The 17,223-nt window shown below is 39.7% G+C and overlaps 1 protein-coding gene across 34 annotated transcripts in view; it reads right to left on the bottom strand.

The window, feature by feature from the left end:
* Positions 1-17,223, bottom strand: part of LOC126964629 (protein purity of essence) — a 96,547-nt gene that overhangs the window by 38,818 nt on the left and 40,506 nt on the right. For all 34 annotated transcript variants that reach the window (XM_050807822.1, XM_050807820.1, XM_050807819.1 and 31 more), the window contains 17 exons: positions 16,660-16,776; positions 15,230-15,333; positions 14,717-14,861; positions 13,913-14,104; positions 11,779-11,953; positions 10,945-11,079; positions 9,849-9,948; positions 8,694-8,913; positions 7,439-7,629; positions 6,793-6,899; positions 5,985-6,145; positions 5,568-5,708; positions 5,154-5,254; positions 4,536-4,645; positions 3,985-4,109; positions 1,795-2,007; positions 498-647 (listed from right to left, as the gene is read on the bottom strand). In XM_050807822.1, coding sequence (XP_050663779.1) covers positions 498-647; positions 1,795-2,007; positions 3,985-4,109; positions 4,536-4,645; positions 5,154-5,254; positions 5,568-5,708; positions 5,985-6,145; positions 6,793-6,899; positions 7,439-7,629; positions 8,694-8,913; positions 9,849-9,948; positions 10,945-11,079; positions 11,779-11,953; positions 13,913-14,104; positions 14,717-14,861; positions 15,230-15,333; positions 16,660-16,776 — 2,487 coding nt within the window. The remainder of the gene's footprint in view (positions 1-497; positions 648-1,794; positions 2,008-3,984; positions 4,110-4,535; positions 4,646-5,153; positions 5,255-5,567; positions 5,709-5,984; positions 6,146-6,792; positions 6,900-7,438; positions 7,630-8,693; positions 8,914-9,848; positions 9,949-10,944; positions 11,080-11,778; positions 11,954-13,912; positions 14,105-14,716; positions 14,862-15,229; positions 15,334-16,659; positions 16,777-17,223) is intronic.

The raw sequence follows: 17,223 nt of genomic DNA, 5'->3' as shown, positions 1-17,223 counted from the left end.
CTCGTGTAAGACATTGACTATTTGACGTTTGAGTGTGTCTGTTGCATCATTTTACATTTAACATATTATATTGTAATTTGAAATGATTTGTAAATCGATCTACTCAAATGTAAATCTTGGTATAAAAGAGTGACAATGAGTTTCTTGCTACTTCTTCTCATTAGCTCAACCCTTTACGAAGTAGCGGTAGATTCAATAAGATTTTTTTTTTTGACATTCATTCTTGTCATTTCCGTGACCTACGTGAATAAATGATTTTGATTTGATTTAAAGTTGTTATGCAGTTTATTCGAGGAAATGTGTGAAGTATTTACATCTTAATAAATTATTAGATATAGCGTCGCACATGGCGTATTACATCTTAATAAATTATTAATTATTTATTGTAATAATTAGGTCGTATGAAACATGTGTTATGTTCATGACACTCTCGGTTCCCTCATCACGTACGAGCTGTAGGAACCTAGTTCAATAACGTAGTAATAATCAAGTGGTACCGCTTTAGTCCGCTCGTAGTTGTCGCACAGAGACTTGACCATCTGGCAGGCCGTGTCGCGCGCGATCTTGGAGCTGGGGTCGAACATGACGGGCCGCAGCCAGCCCTCCTCGTCCAGAGACATGGCTCGCATTCCGTGCGACACCATCACCTGCTCGACAAGTGCTCCAATATAACTGCGGCACTCGAATGCGCTTTTTATAACTACGGCGTGCAAAACAAGCATCACTAGGATATTATTATTAAACGACGAATAAACAATGATTTATTTTTTCACTATTTTTCAGATTGATCTGAAGGCGTTGTGTTGTGATGCTGATTATTATTTTTATAATGAAAAGATTAAGTAAAAAGTATTTATTTTTCTGACGACACAAAATAACAGAAACCACAGGTACATATTAACAACAAAAGTCAAAATGCAACAATAAAAATATAAAAAACAAAGCAGTCATAGCACGACAATATCACGACATGTACCTAACGGTAAGGGAACTGCAAACCGTACTGAACCAACAGGACGAGAGGGTAAAAAGGAAACGGGAGGGGACTTCACGTTCCAGTGAGTATATATTTTTATAAATATAATAAGATAATTAACTTATCACGCGGCCAGCCGGCTCCACTGGCGCCGCTCCACACGCCCGTCCAGCCACGCCGCCAGGTCCACTACCAGACTACTGCTTTGGTTCTATCTATATCAGGTCAGCTCACCTTCTCCCTCCACCGGGCCAGGTACTTGTGCGCCAGGTGCGCGGCCAGCCGGCTCCACTGGCGCCGCTCCACACGCCCGTCCAGCCACGCCGCCAGGTCCACTACCAGACTACTGCTTTGGTTCTATCTATATCAGGTCAGCTCACCTTCTCCCTCCACCGGGCCAGGTACTTGTGCGCCAGGTGCGCGGCCAGCCGGCTCCACTGGCGCCGCTCCACACGCCCGTCCAGCCACGCCGCCAGGTCCACTACCAGACTACTGCTTTGGTTCTATCTATATCAGGTCAGCTCACCTTCTCCCTCCACCGGGCCAGGTACTTGTGCGCCAGGTGCGCGGCCAGCCGGCTCCACTGGCGCCGCTCCACACGCCCGTCCAGCCACGCCGCCAGGTCCACTACCAGACTACTGCTTTGGTTCTATCTATATCAGGTCAGCTCACCTTCTCCCTCCACCGGGCCAGGTACTTGTGCGCCAGGTGCGCGGCCAGCCGGCTCCACTGGCGCCGCTCCACACGCCCGTCCAGCCACGCCGCCAGGTCCACTACCAGACTACTGCTTTGGTTCTATCTATATCAGGTCAGCTCACCTTCTCCCTCCACCGGGCCAGGTACTTGTGCGCCAGGTGCGCGTCCCGCCGCGGCAGCCCGCACCCGGGCGGCACGGGCTGCGGGCGCGCGGCCAGCCGGCTCCACTGGCGCCGCTCCACACGCCCGTCCAGCCACGCCGCCAGGTCCACTACCAGACTACTGCTTTGGTTCGGCAGCACTATCGCCTCGCCACTCGACTGCTTCACGTTATCCTACGCATATATATATATTATCATTATATTATATTTTTTGATAGAGGATATCTATTGGCTACCTTAAGTAGTAATATCGCCCTATCGTGTCGTCAGTACCCCTTAGGTAACAAGTGTCACAAATATACAAATCAACATCATTAGGAAAGAGTGTGTTATGCTATTTGGACATCCTGTTAAAGACATTGCTTTGTAATTAATATTAAGAAATAAACAGGAGAGGTCCAAATATGGAGCCCTGAGGACATGCGCCAGAAGTGACATTTATACTTTAAGACCTTTTTTTTATGGAATAGGAGGACAAACGAGCGTACGGGTCACCTGTTGTTAAGTGATTACCGCCGCCCACAATCTCTTGCAACACCAAGGAATCACAGGAGCAATGCCGGCCTTTAAGGAAGGTGTACGCGCTTTTTTTGAAGGTACCCATGTCGTATCGTCCCGGAAACACCGCACAAGGAAGCTCATTCCACAGCTTTGTAGTACGTGGAAGAAAGCTCCGTGAAAACCGCACTGTGGAGGACCGACACACATCCAGATGGTGAGGATGATATCCTAACTTATGGCGTGCGAAGGTGGAATTCGGCGGCAGGAATCAGGTTAAACAGCTCTTCGGAACACTCCCCGTGATAAATGCGGGAGAAGACACACAATCAAGCGACTTCTCTACGCAACGCCAAATGATCCAGCCCTTTACAGAGCACTGGGTCCCCCACGCGGTCAAATGGTCGAGCTGATACTGGGGTGCGCCAGACCAGAGATGACAGCAATACTCTATGTATGGCCGGACCTGCGCTTTGTAGAGCGCTAGTATGTGGGCCGGCTTGAAGTATTGCCGTGCTCTATTAATGACGCCCAGTTTCTTTGAAGCCAATTTGGCTTTGCCCTCCAGATGACCACGAAATTGGCAATCGCTCGAAATTTCGAGACCCAGTATTCCGATACTAGGCGAGGCTTTAAGGGAAGTGTTGTCGAAGAGCGGTGATACGAAAAATGTGTTTTTTTTAGTGGTAAACGCGCAAACTTGAGTCTTCTGGGGGTTAAATTGGACAAGGTTCAATTTACCCCATTCCGCGACCTTCTCAAGAGAGGACTCGATAGAAGACAGAAAGTTTCTCCCGGCACTGGTCGACGATTGCCCGAGAGAGACCTGCATGGCCCATGTATACGGCAGCACCAGTGCTGTCGTCTGCATAGGAATGAATGTTGGAGGTGTCCAACATATCATTGATTTGCAGAAGAAACAGCGTGGGAGATATAGCACACAGCCTTGGGGCACTCCAGCGTTCACGGGCGTCGATGGGATTCGAGCAATAACCGTCTACAACGACCTGTATGCTGCGCCCAGTGAGGAAGCTGGAGGTCCACATACATAAGCTCTCGGGAAGCCCAAATGATAGAAGATATGAAAGGCCTTATGGGGCAATATCCAGGCCAACTGCCAGGCCTTCCCTAACGACCTAAATCCATTAATAACTACTTTTTGAATACTTTTTGTAATATGAGAAGAAAACCAGCGTAACAAATTACCACGTTAAAAGCAATTATACCTAACAAAATTTCATGGTCCACCTTGTCAAATGCCTTCATATAATCAGTATAAATGACATCTGTTTGAACCTTATTGTCCATATTATTAAATATGAAAGTGAAATTAATAAGGTTGGTAATAGTAAATCGCTTTTTAACAAAACCATGTTGTTCCTCTAAAATTGTACTTTGGACAACTGGATAAAGTTCATTATGAACAAATCGTTCAAAAACCTTTGCTACTTCGCATAAAATATATAATAAATATAACGGATATATACATATTTGGATCTCTCAATCGTGTTTTCATGGAAACAAATTTATGTATCCGTACATATGTTTGTTTTATGACTTACAGTACAAATACACAAGAAATCACATTTCTGGTCATTAGTATATTGCCATATTATAAATAAATAGATTCTAGTCGTTTTATGTAGTACGGACCTTGGCCTGGTCGACAGTAGCAGTGGCGGCTGTAGCAGCAGGCGTGGAGTCAGTAAGAGGCGCCATCAGCTCTTGCATATAGCGGAGGCACGGCAGCCCCACTTGCTGCAGCGCATACTGGTGTGCTGTTGGTCAAAATATAGAATTAGCAATTTTTCTTAAACCCGAATGATCTTCTTCACGATACAACAGAGAAGAACAAGAGGAATCACAAGAGAATTGCCAGCCGGCAAGATAGGTACGTTTTTTGACCCATGTGTATCAACCTGGAATCATAGCGGAAACATTTTCAAAGTGCACAGCGTGCTGTAATTCAGAGGCAGTAATATTTCTATGTTATTTAAACCACTTTCAAGTTTTGCAACAACGATTACATAAATATTATCGATAAGAAATTGACATTTAGGTAAAGATAAAAAATTTGACTGGCCCATTGGGACCAAATTATTGTACAAACAAATAAGCGTGTAGCTTATCTTGAATGTACAAAAATATACAATTTACTAAATTACTGGGTCATGTACCTAGTAGTATTGTGTAGTTGAACTCACAGTTGGGCGAGGAGGCGTTGATGCCGGGCATGTCCGCGAGCAGGTCGTCTTTCAAGATGGCCGCCGTGGCGGGCGCGATGCCGGCCACCTCCGTCACCTGCGGGCAGCACCTGTACACAACACACGTACTACATAGATAAAATGTTATTATAAGAACCATGTGTTACCGTGTTTGAACACGATACAATAGAAAACCAAGTGTATATAATATATTTCGACTCATGACCGTTAACTTTCATAACAATACTGTTATGAAAGTTAACGGTCACCCACTGGCATACGCCAGTGGGAGGCTTCTTTGCACAGGATGCCGCCTAGATTATGGGTAACATGATTTCAATAATTTAAAAGAAATATTTATAGTGACGATGCAAAAGCGCTTAGTTTAAGCCTAATTGAATAAAGTTGCTTAGATTGACTTTGACTTTGTTGTGAAATTCTTGTATTGCTTCAAATGAGTATATATAAAATTATATGTAATCAATTCTATATAGCAAATATGATTAAAAGACTTAAGAAGTCTTGAAAGTATAGCTAACATATAGGTTAGTATGAGTTACTATCACGATTATTGGTTTAAATAATCGAAAATATAACATTAAAATATGTGAGACTAACCAAACCCAAAGCTTAACAATGCAGCGAAGTCTCGTTTCCCAGCAGTCAATTGAGTCTTGCATCTTAACGAGGGAGCCTAGTAACAACACCAATGGTCGTACCTGTACATAGAAAATAAGAAATCAAGTATTATCAATGTCATTAAAAACATATAAATTACACAAAAAGATGTGCAAATAACTGTAAAACATTTCTAAAGAATCCACAAGAGCTGATATGAACACGGAATCGGTACACGAATCCGGCTCGTAGGACCAGGTATATCTTTAGTGCTAACATTTTATATTGATAAGATTAAATTCATGCACTTAATGTTGTGTCTAGTCTGCAGGAAGTTTACTTGCAATCTTAATATATTATAAAAACATAAAAATAGATTAATAAACGAAAATGAGTAATACGATGGTTACTCACAGAGTTGTTGTGGTCCTGGCTAGCGGCGTGCCCCAACAGCGAGAGCGTGATGCGCTGGGTGAGCAGCTTGCACAGCTGTTCCGTGGCGGCCAGGTTGTCGCGCGTTACCAAACAAATCAGCGAACGCACTTCCTCTTGGCTCTGTTCACACAGTCAAATATCTCTTATCTAAAGTTAAATAACGGTCAATAATGGCTTACATAATCTAAATATTATATAGTGTTGCTTTACTGTCGAGATATTTCTTCAATTGTAAGCATATACTTGAGATATATTGAGACTCTTTTTTGACCCTGTATAAAATCGTTGAATTACATTTATATATCTAGTTATCAATTAGAAAACAAAAAGAAGCAAGAATAAGGATAAATAAATACAATTTAAATTTTAGTAATGTTGTCTTTGTCCCTCGTTTACCTGCGGCGTGCCGCGGTGCAGGTTGTGGTGCACCAGCTCCAGCAGCAGGCCGGCGCCACACAGCGCGGCCCGCTGCGGCCGCTGCGACGCCAGCGCGCGCAGCAGCGTGAGGCAGTGCTCGGCCGTGGCCAGCGAGCAGCCGTAGCACGAGCTGCCACTCTCTGGGAGTACACGATCATAATTAAAATAGCATGGAACATGCCACATTCTACAACTCTACAAAGCGCAGGTTCACACCTATCATGGTCTGGCGCACCCCAGAATCAGTTCGAACCATTTAACCGCGTGTAACGCAGAGCTGGTCGAATTGTCAGGGATCCGGTGCACTGTGAACGGCTCGAATACCTAGCGTTGCGTAGAGACGTCGCTTCATTGCGTGCTTTCTACCGGATTTATCACGGGGAGTGTTCTGAAGAGCTGTTTCACTTGGTTCCTGCCGCCGATTTCCACCTTCGCACGACACGCTCTAATATACGATACCATCCACACCATGTGGATGTATAGCGTTTCTCCACAGTGCGGTTTTCAAGGAACTTTCTTTTTACATATAACAAAGCTTCCCTGTGCGATATTTCCCGTACGATACGACATACCTTCAAATTAAAGCGCGTACCCTTTGAAGAGGTTTTAATAACTTAACATCAAGACCCGTACGCTCGTTTTTGATCTCATCCATAAAAAAGTATTTATAATGACAGTTCTTGAGCGAAGATGGATTGTGAAGTTAAGAATCATTAAAAAGCAAAAAATGTATTCTACTTCATTAGTCAGTCATCACGTCATAATGCGTGTTAACAAATAAAAATACCTTTGTTACGATCTCCGTCGTAGTTCTTCATAATGATCGCGTATGCGGGAAGGGCTTCGCCTTTCTGCTGCTCACATTGGGCCTTATCGTAAGCGATCAACTCTTTTCTGAAACAAAAAACAATTAATGTGTAAGCAATAATATATAAAAAATATTTTTATATGTATATATATAAAAGATATTATTCATATTTATTAAAATAATTCATACTAAATACAGACTTAAATCAAAACGATAAAATATACAAATAAACAAAATATTTATTTTTCTATAACAAAAGACGTTCTATACATTAATACAAATAAGTCGTATAAAAACAAACCCGAAACATGGAGCATGCCACAAATTACACCATAATAAAGCTTCGACTGCTATATCAATACATTGCCGCATTTACTCTTGATTAATAAGCAGCAATGTAAAAAACCCTTATTCAGTTTAGGTTACGAATATTGTATTTAGAAACCGATTCGGACAGTGTTAGATAACACACGACTAAATAGTAAAGTGTGCTTCTATTGTCTTTAAGCACACTTTTGCCGTTCCGCTATGAGACTGCGATTGGTATGTATGTATATTGTATGTGAAGATAACGTCATTAAAAGCCTTTTTGTTGTTTGTAACAATCAAATAGTCAGTATCGTACCTGCAGGCCAGCACCTTCTGAATGATCTTGGACAGGTCTTCAAAGTGTCCCTTGCTCTCGATGCAGTACTTGTGAGCCAACGTCTGTATGACGCGGTTGACCTGCACTCCGCCGAAGGCCGCCGTGCTCGTGTTACAGTTCTCGTCGGGCCGCCCCTCCACGCGGTGCTCGCTGATCTTGTGCACTAGCGACTGAAATATAATTTTACTTTAAACTAAAGTATTAAACCTGGCCACTTTTTATTGGTTGTCTAGCAGCAACAGGCTCTATCTAGACGTATAAATTATCTGAGACTCATGAGAACGTAATGTGATGAATGATGGCCATTATGTCCGTTAGTCCTTTACTTACTTTTATCTCTCTGGTAGCACAAATAGGTGTTTAATGGTGGTGACAGTCTCCGTTTATTTATGATTAAATCAACATGTATTTTTATTTAAGTGTTTACTACAACTTTTTGCTGTCATGAAATAAAGACAGCATCCGTGTGATACTTCTTGTTTTGCAAGACGCCATGAGTGGTAGTGCCCCACTCATATGCTCACTTATCCTACGCCCATAAATATACGTTTCATCCTATACTCGCCGAGAAACTTTTTTTTAAATTAACTTATGCCTCAAGGTGACGTGCGCATTTTAGTGCCGCTCATAATTTTTGGAGCTTTCAAGAATCCGGAGCGGAGCTTAGTACACGTGAAATGTGCTCAAAAAATTTAAGGATGCAGTAAATAAAGTCTAATATTGCAGATTGGACTGCAAAGTAGCATGTTAATGTACAATGTTTGTAGTGTAAATTTTACGTGCGTGAGTTGCGCGTTGAGTGCAGTAACAGATGTAATTTTTAAAAATTCGTTTATATTTTGAATTAAATAAATAAGCTAAGTTAATATAATATCTTTGTAGCCACTTAGTCCACCTGGCATTAAAAATATCGATCATTAAATTATTTAACATAAAAATAAACACTGTCAAAATGTTTTTCGCGGTTTTATCGAAACCGCTTTTATTCTAATGCTGCATTTTAGGGCCTGCACGACAGAGTAGTAGTAGATAGTAAGTAGTAGAGTTACCGATATTTCATTGGAAACGTTTTCAATTACAGCACGTCCCTATATTTTTGTTGGAATTTAACAAAAGAAGTGTGTATTCCTCCCTAGAAGGCCGTCAATTGTCTGGATATGCAAGAGAATTTGGGCGGCGTAGATCACTTAAGAGCAGGTGACACACCTAGGACCTGGGCGCTAATGTAACGCACCTCGAGCACGGGCTTGTTGGCCACCAGCTGGCGGTAGACGCGGTCAGCCTTGTCCAGCAGCACCCCGATGTTCTGCAACATCTTCTTGCGGTCCTCGTCGTTGTCGATGGTGTCGACGGCACAGCACGGCCGCGCTATCAGCGTGTAGTCAAACTTGGCGTACTTGCAGAAGCCGCACGCGTGGCACAAGAACGGGTCCTTCTCATCGTAGTTGATTGCCCTATATTGAATAAACTATTAGATCTGTACGCTCTTATGACCAATTTATAATGTTATAAAAAATAGATAAACTAAACTTGATTTAACTTCTCGTGTTCTGGCTCTCTAAACCTGTACTGACTTATTAATAAACGCGATGTAAAGTTACTCCAAGTTTTAAATTACGTCTCTCTGTCATTGTAATTCTGAAGTCATCAAGTTTATGTGATGATATAATTGTTTTATGTGTACGATTTTTTTAGGAGATTTCCTTCAAGTTAATTATATATTATTATTTTTAACTGACACTAAAAAGTAAAAAAAAAATACGTTTAAAAAAACCGACTTCAAAAACCGAAAAATTAAAATAACTTAAGAAAAATGTATAATGTGCTACATATTGATAGCTTTCAAGTCAGTGCCACGCCAAATGTAATAGTAGGTTCCTACACTCGCCACGCGTGACTGAGCGGAATACCTTGGTCTAGAAACAAACAACCCAAGCGGGCAGACACGCGCAGGGCTTGCTACCAACTTGAAACCTATTAATAGAACATATAATTAATAGTGTTTTATTAATATTAAAGGTTAGGATAAGATGTGTATTAAGTTAAATTTTTATTAAGTTAGTAAAATTATTAAATATATTTTCAATTTTTGAAGTCGGTTTTTTTAAACGTAGTTTTATATTTATTTTACAAAGACCTTGCATTCGACAAAAGTTCAAAAACAGTTATATTTTAGAAATAGGTAGTATTTTCAATGAAAGCAATTGGTTTTATTTATAAGTGTTTATAGTTTTATAATAAATTTATATATTCCTTCTTCTCAAAATTTAAATTTAAATGTGTCATAGTAATAATTTGAGATATAGATGCAGAAAGACACTCACGAGATAGACTACGATCAGGCCAATCAAGCCCCTACAATAATATTTTCTCCGGGTATTGTACTCACCGACATTTGTGGCACTGGAACACGTTCTCCCCGCAGTTGGCGCACACTCCTGGGTTCGCCGGCACGGACTGCGAGCAACGCGGGCATTGCAGTGATTCACCTGTCGTAATACATTTTATCTACACCCATTCTTTAAATCCTCTATTAAAGATTCTGAAACAGTTAGCTTATTGCCAACATTAAAACACACATTGTTCTAATAACTATTACATCTTCCAAACGAGTGTTGTAATGTTGTACTGAATTTCATAACAACACTCCTATTTTTTTTTTCAATCCCTTCATGCTCAAAGAGTTTTAACAGACAGCCACATTCTTATTGCTCGATGCGTGGTATCTGTATAAATTACAAAAAAAGAACATTTTTGTTTCGCGCGCGTTCCACACTACCAGAACGTCGCGCGCCGTAAAAAAAGGTTATTCGAATCCCCGCCATTTTTCTTAGATATTTTTATTGCTTTATGTTCAGGCGTATAAAAACGTGCACGGCGGTACTTCACAACGCGTCAATATTTTTCTAACTTTACCCACAATGTTGTAGTTGGATCTGTCACATTGATTTTATATACACGTAATGGAGGTTGCTCCCATCATTATTTCTATCAAGCTTCGATTGTAATTAACGAGTACTTACATTAAACCGTTTCTACAATTTATTCGGTATTATCATTTTAAATAAGTACTCCAGTGTACGAGTAACGTACACTTTGTTTACAAAAAATGAGCGATTCATTTTAAACACTGCAAAAGAACATAATATTCATGTGAATTTTAATTATTGCACTTATTAACAAAATGTAAATTATTACTAAAATAAATAATTCTTTCATTAATACTTAGTTTATTTGTATATAATCAGTAATGGACGATATTAGGTTACTACTAGGACTGGCTGTTTTAATGTTAGCAGTAAGCTGACTGTTTCAGAATCTTTTAGAGGATTCATATAATATAGATGTCCTGATTACCTACCACTATGGGATTTGGTACCTTACTGGTGAAAATGAAGTAATTTACTAATATAATAAAAACCATGCAGCGTGGCTTCATGCGATGTCTGATGTTTGTTGAGACGTGAGTCATAAGTATGTCAAACCTGTGGCCTGTTGGTTCTCGTAGAAGTCGGCGTACTCCATCATGAGGTTGCAGGCCACGATGGGTAGCGGGAAGTCCACGCGCACCTCGCTCTGTCCCGCCTGCAGCTGGACACGCTTCGCTTTGTGCCACATTGCTACAATATACAATTTACTTAAATCAATTATTTGTTATTTTTTTTTATTCAAATTAAAATAAATCACTCATTGAGAAACTACCAACTATTCGAAAAAATATGCCTCAGACCCGAGAAGAACATGCGCAAGAAATTCAACGAGCTTTTTTTCTTTATATTATATTATTTATATTTTACAATATATTATATTATGTAATATCATTCAATAAAAAATTATAATTTAATTGTCTGAGGGCGTTCTCTCCATTCCCAATCTTTGGTATCCTTAAGATAGTCATTTATGTTATAGTAACCTTTACGTTTTTAAATTTGGACTATTACTTCCCCGACTGCTGTCTTCTCCACTTGTGGGAGTTTGAGAGGTAGCAAACATAGACCTAAACACTTTATAATGCTTCTTTAGTTGACCTAAGTCAGCTTAAAAACCTAAATAACATTTGATTTTATAAATTGTCTTCAGCCGATAATAATATGTAGTTATTTTCGATTGAATATTATAGAAGTCCTGTGCTACCATGGGACATAAAAAGAATAGGGAACTCCCAGGCCCAAAGGTGTTGTAAAAGACGACTAAGGGCATTTACGATTGGATGGTTCCTTTGCACAGGATGCCGGCTAGATTAGAGTAGTAATATTTAAACTATTGTTGTGTTTCGGTCTAGTGCATTGTAATTATTATTGTCTAGTACGAGGCCTCACCCGGCTTGTTCTTGAGCTCCTGCACGGCCTGCACGGTCCGGTTGTTGTAATACAAGTTGATGGTGCGCACCATCTTGCTGCGCTTGATGTCTCCGATGCGCAGGCTGATGCGGCTGATCATCTGGCTGTTCACGAGCTTCACGATCTGCGTCGTGGTCGTGAACTTCGAGTCGATCTGCATAACGTTATGTCTGTCAGTTCTTACATACTGCGCTTCCATTTACCTACATCTGCCGTGTCTTTCGTCTCACCCGTTCCTGATGCCGCTTGACTCGTATCGCAGTAAAAAGTTACAATATCGCCGTCTAACAGTTCAGTGTAGTTGCACTACACGCATTTAACACACATTTGTTTGATAGACAGCATAAGAGTATACAACATAATATGATGTGATTTTTATTAAGTTCAGGTTTGTTAAGCTTTAATTAAAATTTTAAATCTTTTAACCGATGCATACAATCACGGAATGGATAGAAAACTTGAAGTTATTCATTACGAGACGTTTCACGATATTCCCGAAGCTGTCCACTAAGCAACAACATCATGCATAATGCCATCCCGGTAGTAAAATAAGAGATTTTATTGTATTTTTAAGTTAAGTTTTTTAAGTGATTCCACTTCCCTTGGGACGATAGTCCCTGTGATTCTGCATTTTGAATTTAATAATCCTTGTTTTAAATGTTTTAAAATCCCGTCCGATCCGCTCGTGTTCATTCGCATAATCATGACGCGTGCTAAAACAGTTTTTAATCTCCGCTGTATATACAGTCTAGTTTTATTTGAGCTATTCTGAAATTTAAAAAATGCTTTTATTTTAATTTTATTTATTTTATTTAGATTCACCAGTGGTAATTACAATAATACATTTATAATTATTATTATAATTTACAAGGGTCTTATTACTAAATGCATTACCCTTTAAGGTTTACCCTTCCATAAAATAAGTGTAAGTTATAAAACAACCATTCTATTATGTAATGAAATTAAGAAATTAACAAAATCTAAATCTAAACAAGTCAAGATAAATGTATTAAACAAATCAAGAATACTTATAAATTATTTATTAAACAATATATTTTATTACATTTTTGCGAAACCTTGGCAACGAATCACTGAATGGGTCTAAGCATTTCAGGTTTTATATGCGTTCACCGCGCATCTCTCTATATATAAATTGCTAGCTGGATACCTGTATGCTTCACTACACCAAAACAAATGAAAAAATGACACAGCAGAACTATCAAACTATGCGTCAAAATTTCATTTCATAGAATTATTCATACAGAAGTAATATTTCAAATATTAAAATATTAAGGGTTATGAACCAAAAAAAAATATATCTTTAAGTATCTCTCAAGTAAGATCAAACTGCACGCAGTGTGTAAACTTAGATTAAAATCGGTATTGGTTCGGTTACGTTACTTTAGGAGTTCATGGCGGACAAACAGAGAGACACGAAATTTTTATATACAAACAATATACTTAAGTATCAATAATTTAAAATAAGAAAGCAAAAAAGCAATAAATAAAATTAATTAAAATAATATCAAACATTAACTATTATTATTTAGTTAGATAGATCTATGATATTAATAGATTCAGCTGGCTGGCGAAAATTATATTACACTGTGGAGTGTAGATTCAGAAACTGGAGATTAAACGTACGTTCGGCACATGGTGGCCTTAGGAGCATGATGTAGTCTCACGAAAATCTAACACTTTTATTGTTCTGATTACATTAATTATTGGGGACATTCGTTTCCAGTAAACATATGATCGTAGCGACTCCAAGGGCCAAAAAATCGAAATCATAAAAAACTTACATAGGCCGCCACATAACGGAGAAAATCCCGTAACTATACTAAGTTCTAGGCCCGATCTGTCTTGTTAATGAACGCGATTTAAATTTACTCCAAGTATAAAATTACTTCTACACTGTCATGGAATTCTGTGGTGACAAAGGTAATATAAACTCAAAAAGTTTAAAATTCGGAGTAACTTTACTTAGCTTATTAATAAGAGAGAATGTGTTCGAACAATCGAGATATCAAATTTATACAGCTACCAACAAAAGATACGAGTAGGAACAGCAACAGAAACATAAGAACATCGTACATAACAAGGCATGACCAACCTTAATAGTGGGCAGCTTGATGGTGGCCATGGGCACCTCGGGGTTGTTACACACGAGGCAGGGCTCCGACTCCAGGAAGTACCCCTCCAGCTCCACGTAGGCCGCCAGGGCCGCGTACAGCGCCGCGTTGCCGTGCGACGTCAGCAGCTTGTTCTGGTTCCGCAGCAACTCTACCGCGCTGCGCACGTAGCCCTGGGGAATAATTATTATCATTACGAATAATTCATTGCATGCAGCACACAAAAGTTTGCTAGGTGCAAAACCTGATTTCGAACCCGTGAATCATCGCATTAAGTACTTGATTAAGAAGCCCTCTAAGAATGTTTACCTCTTAGCGTAAGTGTATCGACCTTATGTCTGACTAAATAAGGACGAATATCACATGCTGTTACAAAACAACTTCTTTATTTAATGTTCGAAATCATTCGGGGGGAATCAATCAATCAAAATCCTGAGGGGAATAAATATAGGCAAGACGTGCCTTTATTGAATGATTCGTGACTTAGCGCTCGAAGTGTGCATTCAGTGTGATAAAAAAGCGATATGATGGCGAGTGTGTTTAAATGATCAGAGTGTAACGATTTATTGGTACAAAGAAAGATGTAGAATTATACTGGTGTTTTTAGAACCTTGAAGACACGTATCTGTAACGTAAAAGTTCCTGAGAACAAAATTTCGATAAAATGTCGATGTAAACACGTCCTTTTCTGTATCCGTGAACTCAGTTATCGGCGTATCAATTATTAAATTTTCATCTATTGTACTTTGGTCCGGATTTTCTAGCGTAAGAGCTAATTATCTCACCTCAGTGTCTATATTGGAGGTCTTTAGTGTGAAGTACCCCAGGAGGTCGACGAACTGCGCCGCCTTGCGTCCGTACTGCGGCAATGATGGCCAGATACTCCACAACAACGAAACTAGAGAGGCTTGCTCTGTTTCGGAACAATTGCTATAACACATACAAATCATATTATTTTAAGGATAGTGAAAAAGTCTCCAAGTAAAATGCACATTTCTGGTAAGAAATTGCGAACTAAGCCGGAACTTTCACCTGAATGAATCCAAATCATTTTTTTTACTTCTGTTACACACATTTTTAATTTGGCTCGCGCTCGGTTTTATTATTAGCCTATTAATTATTTATTCAATGTCCTTGATTGATGTCTTTGTGATTGCAACGTCCTATACAAACAATATCCACATTTTTATTTAAAACGTTTAACGCCAGGGATTAAAAAGCTAATTTAGTCCCTTTACAGGGAACCAACAAGGTATTTTTGAATAGATGTGATATACAATAAAAAACATTGCACTTACTTATAAATTGCTAAGAGCAGCGCATGTGCTTGCCAACGTACTGCTGTCGAATTCGTTTCCAGTAAAAAAGCTTTAATGAATAATTTCAATTCCTCCGGTGAAACCTGCAAATATCGAAGTTGATTATTGATTTGATTGGCTTTGTCATTATGTGTAACAACTACAAAGGACATGAGATAATTATTGTATGAAAGATACTTCACAAGCTTTTAAGTGGTACCTTGGACATGACACAACCGGTATATCTACTTTACAAAACGGCTCGATTACTTGGCGTCGCGTGAATACATCTCTTCTTTCTGTCTTCTACCGCATTAATCACGGGGAGTGTTCCAAAGAGCTGTTTCATCTGATTCCTGCCACCTTTGCACGACACGCCACAAGTCAGGATATAATCCCTACTATATCTGACATTCCTCCACAGTGCGGTTTTCAAGTAACTTTCTTCCACGTTCAACAAAGCTGTGAAGTGAGCTTCTTTGTGCGGCGTTTCCGGGATAATACAACATGGGTACCTTAAAAAACAGGGCGTACACCTTTCTTAAAGGCTAGCAACGCTCCTGTGATCCCCTGGTGTTGCAAGAGAATGTGGGCGGCGGTGATCACTTAACATCATGTGACCCGTACGCTCGTTTGTCCTGCTCTTTCATAAAAAGTACAGACAGAAAAGACACTAATCATATTAATTATACTGTCTACAACCACTAATACCCCTTATAATATTTCAATCAATCAATGTTTTGATTACAGACCCTAGAATGAGTAATATTGAATTTCAGTTACATACTTTAACCGACGACTAAGATGCCGATATGTTATCATAAATACTTAAATATAAATTCTACCAGTGGGAGGCTCCTTTGCACAGGTAGCCGGCTACCTGTGCCGTGAAGCAGTAATGTGTACGCATTTATCACGGGGAGTGTTCCGAAGAGCTATTTAACCTGATTCCTGCCGCCGAATTCCACCTTCGCACGACACGCCACAAGTTAGGATATCATCCTCACCATCTGGATGTGTGGCGGTCCTCCACAGTGTGGTTTTCAAGGAGCTTTCTTCCACGTACTACTAAGCTGTGGAATGAGCTTCCTTGTGCGGTGTTTCCGGGACGATACGACATGGGTACCTTCAAAAAAAGCACGTACACCTTCCTTAAAGGCCGGCAACGCTCCTGTGATTCCTCTGGTGTTGCAAGAGATTGTGGGCGGCGGTGATCACTTAACAACAGGTACGCTCGTTTGTCCTCCTATTCCATAAGAAAAAAAAAAAAGTATTATTGTGTTTCGGTCTGAAGGGCGCCGTAGCTAGTGAAATTACTTAACATCTTATGTCTCAAGGTGAAGAGGGCAATTATTATAGTGTCGCTAAGAATTTTTGTGTTTTTCAAGAATCTACCAGCCAAGGCCACAGTAGAAGCTGTAGGTACGTGCCTGCTTCAGCAACTGCTGCACAAGTTGCGGCACGCGGTGCTCCTGGAACTTGGACCCATCAAACACCATAGCGTCGCTGTCGGCGCTGCGCTCTCGTTCCGGCCATTCCGTTGAGGGCTATAAATAATAATACATATTATTATATTTTCCTGTGTAAGCAATTGGTTTGAAATAATATAATGCACATATTGTGTTGGGATTAATTTTGGAAAAAACTGCACAAACATACACATCACACGTCAATTTGGTATATTTCCAAAAAAATTTTTTTATTTTATACTATCATATCGATTAGTTGATAAACAAAACTCGATCCATTATTGCTATCAATACCCAATGACGTTCTATACATATGGACATATCATTTGCAGTCTGATAGCGGAACGGAAAAAGTGTGCTAAAAGACAATGTAAGCACACTTTTCTCCTTGGACGTGACTTATCACCGGTAAGTTTATTTTATTTATATAAGATAGGTTGGCTAAAAGCGTAAAAAATTAAGTAAAACAAATATTTTTTCATTAAATATGGTACAATTATTGACAAGTATTCACATCCCTTTCCC

This window comes from Leptidea sinapis, chromosome 5, assembly GCF_905404315.1.
Source record: "Leptidea sinapis chromosome 5, ilLepSina1.1, whole genome shotgun sequence".
Classification (NCBI taxonomy): Eukaryota; Metazoa; Arthropoda; class Insecta; order Lepidoptera; family Pieridae; genus Leptidea; species Leptidea sinapis.
Note: the sequence above shows the minus strand (reverse complement) of the source record. Positions and strands in the feature narration are given on the sequence as shown.